This window comes from Tupaia chinensis, unplaced genomic scaffold (assembly GCF_000334495.1).
Source record: "Tupaia chinensis unplaced genomic scaffold, TupChi_1.0 Scaffold149383_1, whole genome shotgun sequence".
In the NCBI taxonomy this organism is placed as follows: domain Eukaryota; kingdom Metazoa; phylum Chordata; class Mammalia; order Scandentia; family Tupaiidae; genus Tupaia; species Tupaia belangeri.
Window position 1 is genome coordinate 680,510 of NW_006209227.1, and position 11,897 is coordinate 692,406.

General features: G+C 49.3%; 1 protein-coding gene across 5 annotated transcripts in view; it reads left to right on the plus strand.

Moving 5' to 3' along the window:
• ARMC9 (armadillo repeat containing 9) overlaps positions 1-11,897 on the plus strand; it is a 199,255-nt gene that overhangs the window by 101,279 nt on the left and 86,079 nt on the right. For all 5 annotated transcript variants that reach the window (XM_006171120.3, XM_006171121.3, XM_014585263.2 and 2 more), the window contains one exon: positions 2,697-2,749. In XM_006171120.3, coding sequence (XP_006171182.1) covers positions 2,697-2,749 — 53 coding nt within the window. The remainder of the gene's footprint in view (positions 1-2,696; positions 2,750-11,897) is intronic.

Sequence of the window (11,897 nt, forward strand, 5' to 3'; positions counted from 1 at the left end):
TGACAGCAGAGTGAGCAGCCCACAGTTGCTGTGGGGAAGTTTGTCCTCTGCCCTGGCCACAGCCCCATTCCACAGCCATTGGCTGTGGAGGGACCTCGCAGGCATGAGGGAGTCACTGACAAGAGCACCGAGGCTGGTCTCTGGGCAGGAACAAAGCAGAAGGGCCTCCCAACTGGGCCCTCGAGAAAGGATCCATCCTGTCCCTTCAGCACCAGGACCCGTTAGTACTGGAGAGGGGGCACCTCGTGGGTGTGTCCAGCACAGGGAACAGCACAGAGACCCATTAGTACTGGAGAGGGGGCACCTCGTGGGCGTGCACAGAACAGGGAACGGCACAGAGACCCGTTAGTACGGGAGAAGGGGGCACCTTGTGGGCGTGCACAGTGCAGGGAACGGCATGGAGACCCGTTAGTACGGGAGAAGGGGGCACCTCGTGGGCGTGCACAGTGCAGGGAACGGCACAGAGACCCGTTAGTACTGGAGAGAGGGCACCTCGTGGGCGTGCACAGTGCAGGGAACAGCACGGAGACCCGTTAGTACTGGAGAGGGGGCACCTCGTGGGTGTGTCCAGCACAGGGAACAGCACAGAGACCCATTAGTACTGGAGAGGGGGCACCTCGTGGGCGTGCACAGCACAGGGAACGGCACGGAGACCCGTTAGTACGGGAGAAGGGGGCACCTCGTGGGCGTGCACAGTGCAGGGAACAGCACAGAGACCTGTTAGTACGGGAGAGGGGACACCTCGTGGGTGTGCCCAGCACAGGGAACGGCACGGAGACCCGTTAGTACGGGAGAGGGGGCACCTCGTGGGCGTGCACAGTGCAGGGAACAGCATGGAGACCCGTTAGTACTGGAGAGGGGGCACCTTGTGGGCGCGCACAGCGCAGGGAACGGCACGGAGACTTCTTAGTACTGGAGAGGGGGCACCTCGTAGGCGTGCACAGCGCAGGGAACGGCACGGAGACCCATTAGTACAGGAGAGGGGGCACCTCGTGGACGTGCACAGTGCAGGGAACAGCACAGAGACCCGTTAGTACGGGAGTGAGGGCACCTCAGGGGCGTGCACAGTGCAGACAGAATCCCAGAGAGGAGGGGCTGAGGCCTGGTGCTGCCCCAGTTTAGGGTCTGGTCTGGATGCTTCTGGAAGTGGGAGGAGTCTGAGCTGCCAGGCACAGGGATCATGCAGTCAGGGTAGGAGCAGATGTGGGAGGGTCAGGGACAGAGGAATTGGGCTAGACTGACTACAGCCTCCCAGAATGGCTAAGATTTTAAGACAAAAGCTCTCCTTGTTTGAAAAACCGAGTTTGTGGTAGGTGACCGTAGCAGTACCTCCATTTTCTGAGCGTGGAATGGCATATGCTGTCCGTGGTGGGCAACAGAAGTGAGGTGGTCAGGCGTCAACTGGCTGCAGGCTGGACAGCATCCCGGGACCTGGCAGCTGTGCAGGGCCTGGAGGTATGCAGGCCTCGGCCAGGCAGGGTCCACTCCCCTGTCCTGCGGCCTCTGTCCAGGGAGGTCAGTGGAGGCCTGTCCTCGGAGGGCTGCTGAAGACATGGGGGCCCAGGGTTTTCCCGTGTTCACTCGAGGAAAGCATCAGTGTTTGGATGAACTCTTCCCCTGTCCCCACCGGATCAGTCTTGTCGAGGCAATTGTGGGTTCCTTATATTCTCCTGCTTCCTTACTGACTCCCTTCCCCATGGGCCTTCCACTGATTCAGGAAGCGAATGCAGGAGGGCTGTCGGGGTGAACGGGCTAGGAGCGCCAGTCCAGCAAACAGTGTTACCCCGCCGAGGCCGCCAGGGGGTCCAGATAAAATGCTGGATGCTCAAGGGAAGGGGAGAGGCCTGCCCACGAGGGATCGGGGAAGGTAATCAGCCTCTGTGAACCTGCTGTGTCCCTGCCCTGGCCAGTGCTTCGGTTCTGCCGTGAACCCTCCAGGCAGCCCTGAGAAGCTGGGGTACAGTTCATCTTGCAGACGAGGAACAGACCCATACCCACGCTACTAACCTACCGCTCCTTTGTAGGCTAAGGTCTCGCGGGGAACTCCGGGGCCTCAGGAGCCCTAGCTGCCGTGACCCCCATGGGAATAGTGGTGGGCATGAGAAATAGCCTCGGTTTGAATATCTCTGCCACTTACTGGGAGCAGAACCATACAAGTTCTGTCCTTTCCGAGCTCCTTGCTGTTGTGGAGTGGGGAACAGTGGCCCACAGTCACCGTCAGGAGAAGTGGAGCGACATGGCAGTGTCTCGCATCATGCCTGCCGATAGGTATTAGTTTACCTTCCTCCCCCAAGTTCTCCTCAAATTATAGTTGGCATTTAATTTTCCATGTACTGAAAGTTGTCCTTGTAATGGAGAGATTTATTTAAAATTTTTAGGATGGGATCACTTTGTCATCATGCTTATAACTCCAATTAGGGCTGATCAGGAACAAGGTATGGTTACCAAGGGGGCTGTTTGGGAACATGGGATAGTTAGGAACGTGTTTTTAAAAATCAATTTATTTTTGACAAATCGTTGGACATTGCCATTTACATCATTTTTAAAAGAGAATTTTACCTTCTCAGATCTGGAGCGTGGTCATTTTGCTGTGACCCGATTCTCATGGTGGTCACATGCCTGCATAGCTGAAGGGTGTCATTGACTGGGGCTGCCACAGCGTTCACACTCACCCACTGATTCCTTTTTCTTTACAGAAGAACCGGACGGTGTTCTTGAATCTGATGATGATGAAGATGAAGATGATGAAGTGAGTAGGAAGCTCTTGACACGGCATAGAAAACATGTACCAAACTATTCTGAGTCTCTTCCTTGCCTTGAAAAGTTAGTCCGGAAATGGAGGTTCTTTTAACTGCTGCTGCGCTGTTCCCCACTTCTGTGGGCTGGCTAAAGCTCAGTTGGGTGGGCATTGGGCTGGTCTTGCCTGGGGTCTTGTGTGGATTCCGCCAGTGTCCAGGCTGCCTCGCCCCTCCGCGGCTCCTCTCAGGTGGTCTCTGTCACCCAGTAGTCCAGCCTGGACCTCCTCACAGGCGGGCTGTGAGAGAGGAGCCAAAGCGTCCATCCTCTCTGGGCTCAGACGCCTCAGAACGTCATTTCCGCTGCTTTCTGCTCAAAGCGTGTCACAGGAGCAGCCCAGGTGGGGGATGGAGATAGGGCTTGGGGAGCACTTGGTGGCCAGGTTTGAAGCCCACCCACCTTCAGTGAGTTCACGCAGGCAGCAGAGATGCAGCACTGTGCGAGGCTGAGATTTGATGGAAAGGTGAGAACTAACTTCACAGCACGAGCAGAACGGTTTGCTCTCAAGAGGCCCCGAGCCTCCACTTGATCCCCACGGGTTGTTGGCTCACAGTGAGTCTCCGGGTGAGGCGTCCTGGTCTGGTTCAGAGCTGGCAGAACCCGCCGCTTCACTGCGTCGCTTGTGTTCTTTGGATCTGGACTGCCTCGGCCATGAGGGAGTCCGCTTGCCTGGTGTTTTGGAACATGAAGGTGCAGAAGTTCACGTGTGCGTCTCTGAAACGGCGTAAAGAGTGGGGACCAGGACCTGCGGGTGGATTTTCAGGTGACTTGTTTCTGCGCTGTTTTTGCTTCAGAGACCGAGGAGGTGCAGACACACCGTCCTCCCGGTGTCTGCTAACCTGCCGTCTGCTGGCCTTCTGCTTTGGGGAAGCTGCTGCTCCTGCAGGGACAACGGGAAAATGTACTCTGCTCTTTGGGGGGGAGCATTCTCTCCACAAGTGGGTACTGGAGGATGGCGTTGTGGCCTTAACAGCTTGGAAAGTGTAAAAGCCAGGCTTCTGTCCATCAGCTGGGGACACAGTGATGGAGGATTTCCCTTACTCAGAGATTTAGGGGATGTGTGATGACTGCTCTCAGCAGGCGGCCTCCTTGCCTGCCATTCTCTTCATGGCCTGCAGGTGGCACCAGAGGGTGCTCTTGTGTGCTCCCCTGCCCCTGGGATAAGTGGGGACCTAGACCTTGGTGCTCCTCCAGGCCCCCTGCTTTCCTTTACAGAGGTGGGCCTGGGCAGGAAGAGACTAGCCGAGGAAAACAGGGAGTTGATGTAGTGAAGTGTGAACTGCGACAAGGGTCAGCGGACGTTTTCTGTAAACAAGTTGGTAAATACGTGGGCTCTGCAGGCCTCAGGGTCTCTGATTCAGCCCCCTCCGAATCTGCCACTGTCACGCAGAACAGATGTGCTCAGTACATAAGTGATGAGCAGGGCCGTGTTCCGGTGAGCACTAAAATTTGAATTCTAAACAGCTCTCATGCCATTTGGTTTCTTTCCACCTAATACTGAAACGCATAAAAATCACTCTAAGGTCATGGGCCACAAAAACTGGCATCTTGGCTGTGAGCCTTCACCAACCCCTAGCGTAGAGCCCAGCTCACAGACTGTCTTCCTTTTAAGAAAATAAGTAAAGCGTCTTTCTTTGACAAGTAAGAGAGAGGACAGGAGATGCCATCCTCAGTCCACCCCCAGCCTTAGCCAGCCCTGGACCGTGAGCAGGCACATACCCGGCATACCTAGGGAAGTCTCCAGGCTTGAACCGGGAGCCTTCCTGTGTGGGATTGCCTCACAGAGCAGTGTGTTTTATCTCGACTCCACTGCCTCGCCCTGGGCTGTCTTCTCTTGACACCATCTTTGTCGCTGGCCATTCAGTCCCAGCCTGAATTATAGTTTTAATTAATATTTTACTCCTTTGGTTCCAATAACTTGTTATTGTGTCCTAAAGTTATTCTCATGGTCTGTTTTTTTCCCCTCTTTCTGGACTAGCCTTTTGAGTGTTTTGGTTTGCTTTGCTCTTTGTTTTGCTTTTAATCTTTTAATTATAAAGAAAAATCACTTAACTCAGCTGTTCTAGTTAATGATGGGAATTCAACTTTAGGAAATTTCTCTTTGAAAGCAATTATAGTATACTGTAGAGGTCATTATAGAGGTCTTCGCACTTTCTGGACTTTTTGCTACTCTCCGTGGTGTTTTATTTTAAGAAGTGAATGTTTGAAAATGTTGTGATAACTAGAATTTTCAGAAGATCCCTAAAGGAGGTGTAATTTGGAAATTACAAGGAGAGGATTTGTCATGTGGGGCCTAAATGTGGCTCTGTGAATTCAGGTCAGCAGATTGTGTCCCTTCCTAGTGATCCTCACAGTATACTGTGCAGTGTTAGGGCCTCCTGGGGCCCATTGACCTGGCAGTTATGTCTGGATTTTACTCAGCTTTCCCCAAGGGCAGGCACTACCCTTATGAGTATCTTTTATTTATTTATATATTCACTCATTCCTTCATTTCATGAGGGGGAGAAAGAGATAGAGAGAGGCACCCCCAACAAGGTCTGGATGCCACACTCCACTCCCAGGGGTAGCCAGCCCTGGATTATGGGCACGTGCATGCTCGGTGCACTCAGGGAGGTCCCTGGGCACAAACCCAGAACCTTTCCTTGTGGGTCAGCCTCACCCAGTGCCATGTTTCACTTCCGCACTACCATTTGGCCTCTACAACTGTCTTTTTAAATTGGAGTGGAAAAGGGAAGTGACAGATGCTTAAGCTAAAGGAGATTTCTGAGATTCCTTTGAGCAGAGCACTGTTGCTGGGATATGATTATCCTTTCTCACAGTGACGACTCTGGAAGAAACGGCATGATTCTCTTCAGGATGTTAGAGTTGTATCTCATCTGGCTTAGCCATGTAAAATACATTTTTAATTTAGTATTTAAGTCCAAAATGCAGATAATGAATCTGCTATTTTCAGCTAGCTGCTTTGTGACTCTAAAACAGAATGACCCCATTTGGGTGGGGCTGGAGGCCAGAATGCATGCTGCTCCTGGGCCTGGCAGAGAGCTGAACTCTGCCCCTCATGACTTCCCCCATGACTAGCCCTGTCCCATGGAAACTCTTAGTAGGACCACTAGATGCAAATCAAGTTTTTCTCTCTAATTTTCAAAAATGTAATTACTTGATCTAATGTATTAAAACTCAGTTATGTTTGAATATACATACGTTGCATACGAAAAAAGAATTTTAGAGGCTGCACTGAAAAAAGATAATCTGATTTAAAGACTGCCTAGGACATAATGTCAAATGAAAAAGGAATTGTAATGTGAACAGTATTTCAGAAAAAGCAAACAGAGGGACCAGCAGTTAGCATAATGGCTGTGTCGCTGGACTCCCACGTAGTCGACCATGGTTCAAGTCCCGGACCCGGTGGCTTAAAGTCATGCCGGGCGCGTGTGCATGCGTGCCAAAGATCCCGAGAGGAGAATGGAGGAGAAGGGATTGTGGCGTGACCATCCCCCCTGGGGGGTGATTTCTTGCTTTCTATCTCTCTGTCTCTCTCTGTCTTTCTGGCGAGCCCACACATGCCCTATAGCGAAAACCTCTCCAAAAATAAAAAAATAAATAAAAATAAAACAAGGTAGAAAAATTTGTTTAAAAAAAAAAAAAAAGAAAAAGCCAACAGAAACAGACATGCTGTGCGTCGTGTGTGTGCTTCCGTAGCCAGGTAGCAGGGAGGTGTGGAAAGTCATGCCCTCCTGACGACACAGGGAAGTGGGAGGCGGGGCAGGGAGGAGGATTGTTGGGTGAGAGGTGGAGAGGCCTTGAGCAGCAGCCCTCGCTGCAGACTCATCGGGTGACAGGAGAAGTGAGCACGCACTGGACTGTGGCGGGGAGGTCTTTGTGTACTGAGTGATGGGGCCACAGCTACTGCAGTGATTGAGGAGCAGGCAGGAAATGAGAAAATGGCGCTGACAAGTCCCTTCTGCTCTTCCACAAGTTTGACGCTGGGCAAGGGAAAACTGTGGACTTGGCCGAAGGGGCCGTTTTTGTTTTGGTGTGTGTGAAGATGGGAGAGACAGAGCATGTTGCAGTGCTGCCAGGAGGCCCAGCTGAGAGGGGGAGGGGAGAGGACGGCGCCCAAGGCCAGTGTCTTCATCACTGTCTCAGTCGCCCCTTGCACTCTCTTGGCCTGGGAGGCACCAGACTTGATTAAACCTCCAGAGAGACAAAACCATCCTTAGAGAAGCTGGGGCAACACACGCAAGAATGGACAATGGCAACTGCCATTTAAGGGTTCAGATGCATTTCTTGTCTAGTGCTTTGAAGAAGTGTGTTATGTGATACGGTTTATATTAAACACGTGACAGGCAGTCACAGGCTCGGGTTTCCTTATTCATATTAAGGCAAGTTCCTTGTGTCCAGCTCACGGGTGGCTTTGTTAGGTGGAGATGAAAGCCTTCTTGTGCTTTTTAGAAAATTGATTTAAGACAAATATTCCCCATGTCCAAAGCAGATTTAGTGCCAGATGAGCTCCACCACGGACATTTACTCGTTGCCATTAGCAGTCGTGACAGTCACATGCTCAGCAGCTTTCTCCTGTAGGATCCTCCTCGCATCTGAGAGTTGTTCATTTGCTTATTCAGCAAACGTTTGGAGACCTTGAGATAGGTTTCCAGGAAAGATTAGAGAACGGATGCAAAAGAAATCTACAGTACGAGTATCTTTGTGGGGTTTTTTTTTTTTTTTTTTACTTTTTATTTTTAATACCAGACTATTTGTGCATGAGAGAGGGAGAGAGAGGGAGAGGGAGGGGGAGAGAGGGAGAGAAAGCACCCCCAGTGGGTTTGGTCATGCTGCAGTCCTTTTTTCCTCCATTTCTTCATCCCGTCAAAATCCTGGGCTTGTTTGCCCACTCCTGGCATGTTTTTCAAGCTGCCAGGGCCAGGATTCAAACCACTATCAGCCATGTGGGATCTAATTCCCTCTGCACATTGCTTAGTGGCTGCCCTTCGGGGCTGGCCCTTCGAGTAGCTGTGGTTTCAAATACCTGCAATATGTTCAAAGCTAGCAGGTGAGTCTGATGGCAGCTCCCACCGGTGGGGCATTGCTGCGTCAGGCACTGTTCGAGGCACCTCCTGTGTGTTCACTTTTCTGCTCCTTGCAACTCTGGGAGAGGTGCTGTTGTTACTCTCATTTCACAGAGGAAGAGACAGAGAAAAAATAGGTCATTTGCTAAGGTCACACTGCTGAGGAGTAAGCCTTGGAGCTGGGACTCAAACCCAGTGTTCTGACTCAGCAGTCCCTGCTCTCATGCTCTATCCTATATTGCTGCTCCTCAGACATAAACACAACACAGTTAGCAAAGGGTAGAAAATAAATGTGCAATTGCAAGTTCATAAAGCCGATGGAAACAAGTGCTGTGAAATTTCAGGTACTCAGAGAATGCTGGAAGATGGCTCAAATGACTTTGCCTCACGGGTGAAATTGGTGATGGGAAGCATGCGGTCGGAAAAGCGGGACAGAGAGCTTCCCGGGAAGACAGTATCAGCTTTTTCCTTGGCCTTTTCCCCGCACCCACGTCAGCCATCCCCAAATTCCATCTTAACCTCGTGTGAGTGCATACTTTCTTACTTAAAGACACATGCGAAGTACACATCTGTGTATACACATATCCGTACATGTTTTTTTCATTATTTGTTTTGCAGAAGTGAGATAACATAGAGGTAGAGATAGAGATACACCTATAAATGATGTTGCCTTTTCTTTGTTAATATTTTTTGAAAGTCCTTCTAAGCTGGCCCTTATAGCAAACAGATGCTTTCTTAATGCAGTGAGCATACAGTTTTCCAGTTTTTACTGCTTCAAACAATAATCAATGCTACATTAAACATCTCTGTAAGTATATCCTATTTACTGAAGCGTCTGTTTATTTGAGTTTTGCTGTTGGGTGGCACTTTATGGTTTATTGGGGGGTGTAAATTCCTTAGGATCTTCTCTATATGAAACCGTGTCATCTGTAAATAGAGATAAGAACACTCCTTCCTTTCCAGCCTAGATGTCTTTTATTTCCTTTTCTCGCCTCGTTGCCTTGGCCAGAACGTCTAAACAACATTGAAGAAGTGGCGAGAGTAGGGCTGGCTCCGAGACACAGCAGAAATGCACTGCTCAGGGGAAGCTGGAGGCCACATGGCGACCACAGTTCAGAGACCCGGTCTGGTCAGCCTGAAACACACCAGGCACGTAGGCAAAGTACCCAGAGTCCGACAGGCTGGAGGACTAGAGGAGCGGGGTCACAGTCTGGCTGGACCCTGTGGAGGCTGCTCCTCTCGGTCTCACTCTCACATGCGCGTACACGTGCTCTGTCACGAGTACACGGGGAGAAAAGAAGAAGTGGTGAGAGTGGTCATCTTTGTCTTGTTCCTGAACTCACAGGGAAAGTTTCCAGTCTTTCCATCTAGTGCGATACTCACTGTAGGCTTTTAATCGCTGCTCATTATCAGCTTGAGGAAGTTCCCCCCTGTTCCTAGTTTGCTGAGTGGTGGATTCTGTCAGATACTTTTTCCGCATCAGTTGAGATGACCATTTTCTTTCATGCTGTTAGTATGGTGTACCACGTTGATTTTCATGTGTTGAGCCGTGCTTGTGTTCTTGGAATAAATCTTAGGGATAAATCACTTGATCATGACGTATAATCTTTTTCTGTTGTTGGACTTGGTTTGCTGATATTTTGTTGAGGATTTTTGTGCCTAAATACAAAGGGATATCAGTCTGTAGCTTGATTCTTCTCATGATGTCTTTGTCTAGTTTTTTTTTTTTAAGAAAAATTTTATTTTATTTACTCATTCATTTATTTATTTAAATTTTGACCAGAGAGAGAGAGAAAGTGAGAAAGCAAGCCACTAGATCCGTGACTTGAACCATGGTTGGCCATGTGGGAGAGTCCAGCGTCTTAACCACCATGCCACTTGCTGGCCCCATGATGTCTTTGTCTAGTTTTGATATCAGAAAATACTGGCCTGATAATACAAGTTAAGAAGTATTCTCTCCTCTTCTATATCTTGGAAGATCTTTGTGGAGGACTGATATTAATTCTTTAAACATTTGGTCAAATTCCCCTGTGAAACCATCTAGACTCAGACTTTCCTTAATTTGCTATAGGGCACATGCACTCGCTGGAGAGAGAAATTTAGAGACAGAGGGAAAGTGAATAATTATCCCCAGGGGAGATGGCTACACTGTAGTTCCCTCTCCTCCATTCTCCGCTTTTGGGCACACACACACACACACACGCACCCAACGGCTTTTTCAAGCCACCAGGTCCAGGACTTGAACTGTGCAGTCAGCCAGGTAGGATCCAGCCATCGTAACCCCCATGCCACCAGCTGGCCCTGAACTTCTCTTTGAGGGAAATTTTTTTTATTACTAATTTAGTTTCTTTACTTAATATAGATTCATCTATTGAGATTTTAAAATTTCCTCTTGAGGTAGCTCTTGTAATTTGTCTACTGGAATTTTTCCATTTCATCTAAGTCATCTAATTTGTTGGTGTTTTGGTGGTTCATAATATCCTTATGATCGTTTTTAATTTTACAAGGTCAGTAGTGATGTCCCATCTTTCATTCCTGGTTTTAGTCATTTGAATCCCCATCCTGCCAGCTTGAAAAACACGCTCGGTGATCATTGTAATGACAGATGCGAGGTTTTTAAATTCTGTTTTTCTTTTGAACATTCAAATTTTATTATTGCTAAAAATACTGTCGTTTTTTTTTTCCTTGAAGACAGGTTCACCTCATTAATTATTGAGAAAATATATGTCATATACCCAAGTCTAAATAGTTCATAATTTGTGATTTTTTTCAAATAAAAATGATGTTTGGAACCAGCTCTGTAGCCTAGTGGTTAAGGGAGACAGTTCCATGTGGTCGACTGATCAACAGCTTAAAAAAATACTGTAGGTGGATGAGCCCTTGCCCCAAATCCCAAAAGAATGGAAAAATGAAGGAGAAGGGGTTGCATAGTGACCACACCCCATCAAGGGAGTGCCTTCTCCCTCTGTCTCTCTGGCAACTGCGTGTACCCTCTGGCAATTAAACAACAGAGTGGCTGTTTCTACGTGCAGCCCAGTCGCACCAGCGCTTTTCCTGCAGATAACCACATGCCTTGGGGTAGAAGTGTTTTATCTGCGTGTCCCATTTTATTACACAGACCGTTGGGAAGATAGGACACAGGGATGAAAACGTGAGAACATTAATTCCTGCTTCTCATCACAGACATCCTGAAAAGGAGCAGCCTCACTCATCCACTGTCCTTCCCTCCGTCCACCCGTCCATCTGTGCAGGCAGTGTGCCGTGACTAAAGTTTGGTAGCCTGCCTCGATCTGTGCTGAGTCACCAGTGGTTCTGCCGTCATTGCTTTTGTACCGTCGGTGCAACCGGGTCCTTAGGAAAGTTATGACACATTTTTACATAGAAAAACTGCATCATGACTTTCCCGACGACCCAGTAGTTGTTCCAGGATAAACCATGAAAGGCAGTGAAGGTACATTTCAGCCAGCATCATCTGCATCCTGGTGCCAAGTATGTATTTACGTAAAAGATCTCTGGGGGGGACCAGCAGTTGGCATAATGGCTATGTCACTGGACTCCCATGTAGTCGACCGCGGTTCGCATCCCGGACCTGGTGGCTTAAACTCACGCCGGGCGCATGTATGTGTGTGTGCCCAAGATCCAGAGAGGAGAATGGAGGAGAAGGGATTGCGGCATGGCCATCCCCCCTGGGGGGTGATTTCTAGCTTTCTGTCTCTCTGTCTCTCTTTGTCTGTCTGGCGAGCGCATGCACCCTATAGCAAAAACCTTTCCAAAAAAAAAATAGATCTCTGGGGACCAGCAGTTGGCGTAATGGCTATGTCGCTGGACTCCCATGTAGTTGACCACAGCTTGAGTCCGAGACCCGGTGGCTTAAACTCACACTGGGTGCATGTGCGTACATGCCCAAGATCCCAAGAGGAGAATGGAGAAGAAGGGATTGTGGCATGGCCATCCCCCCTGGGGGTGATTTCTCACTTTCTGTCTCTCTGTTTCTCTCTGTCTCTCTGGCGAGTGCATGTGCCCTATAGCAAAATC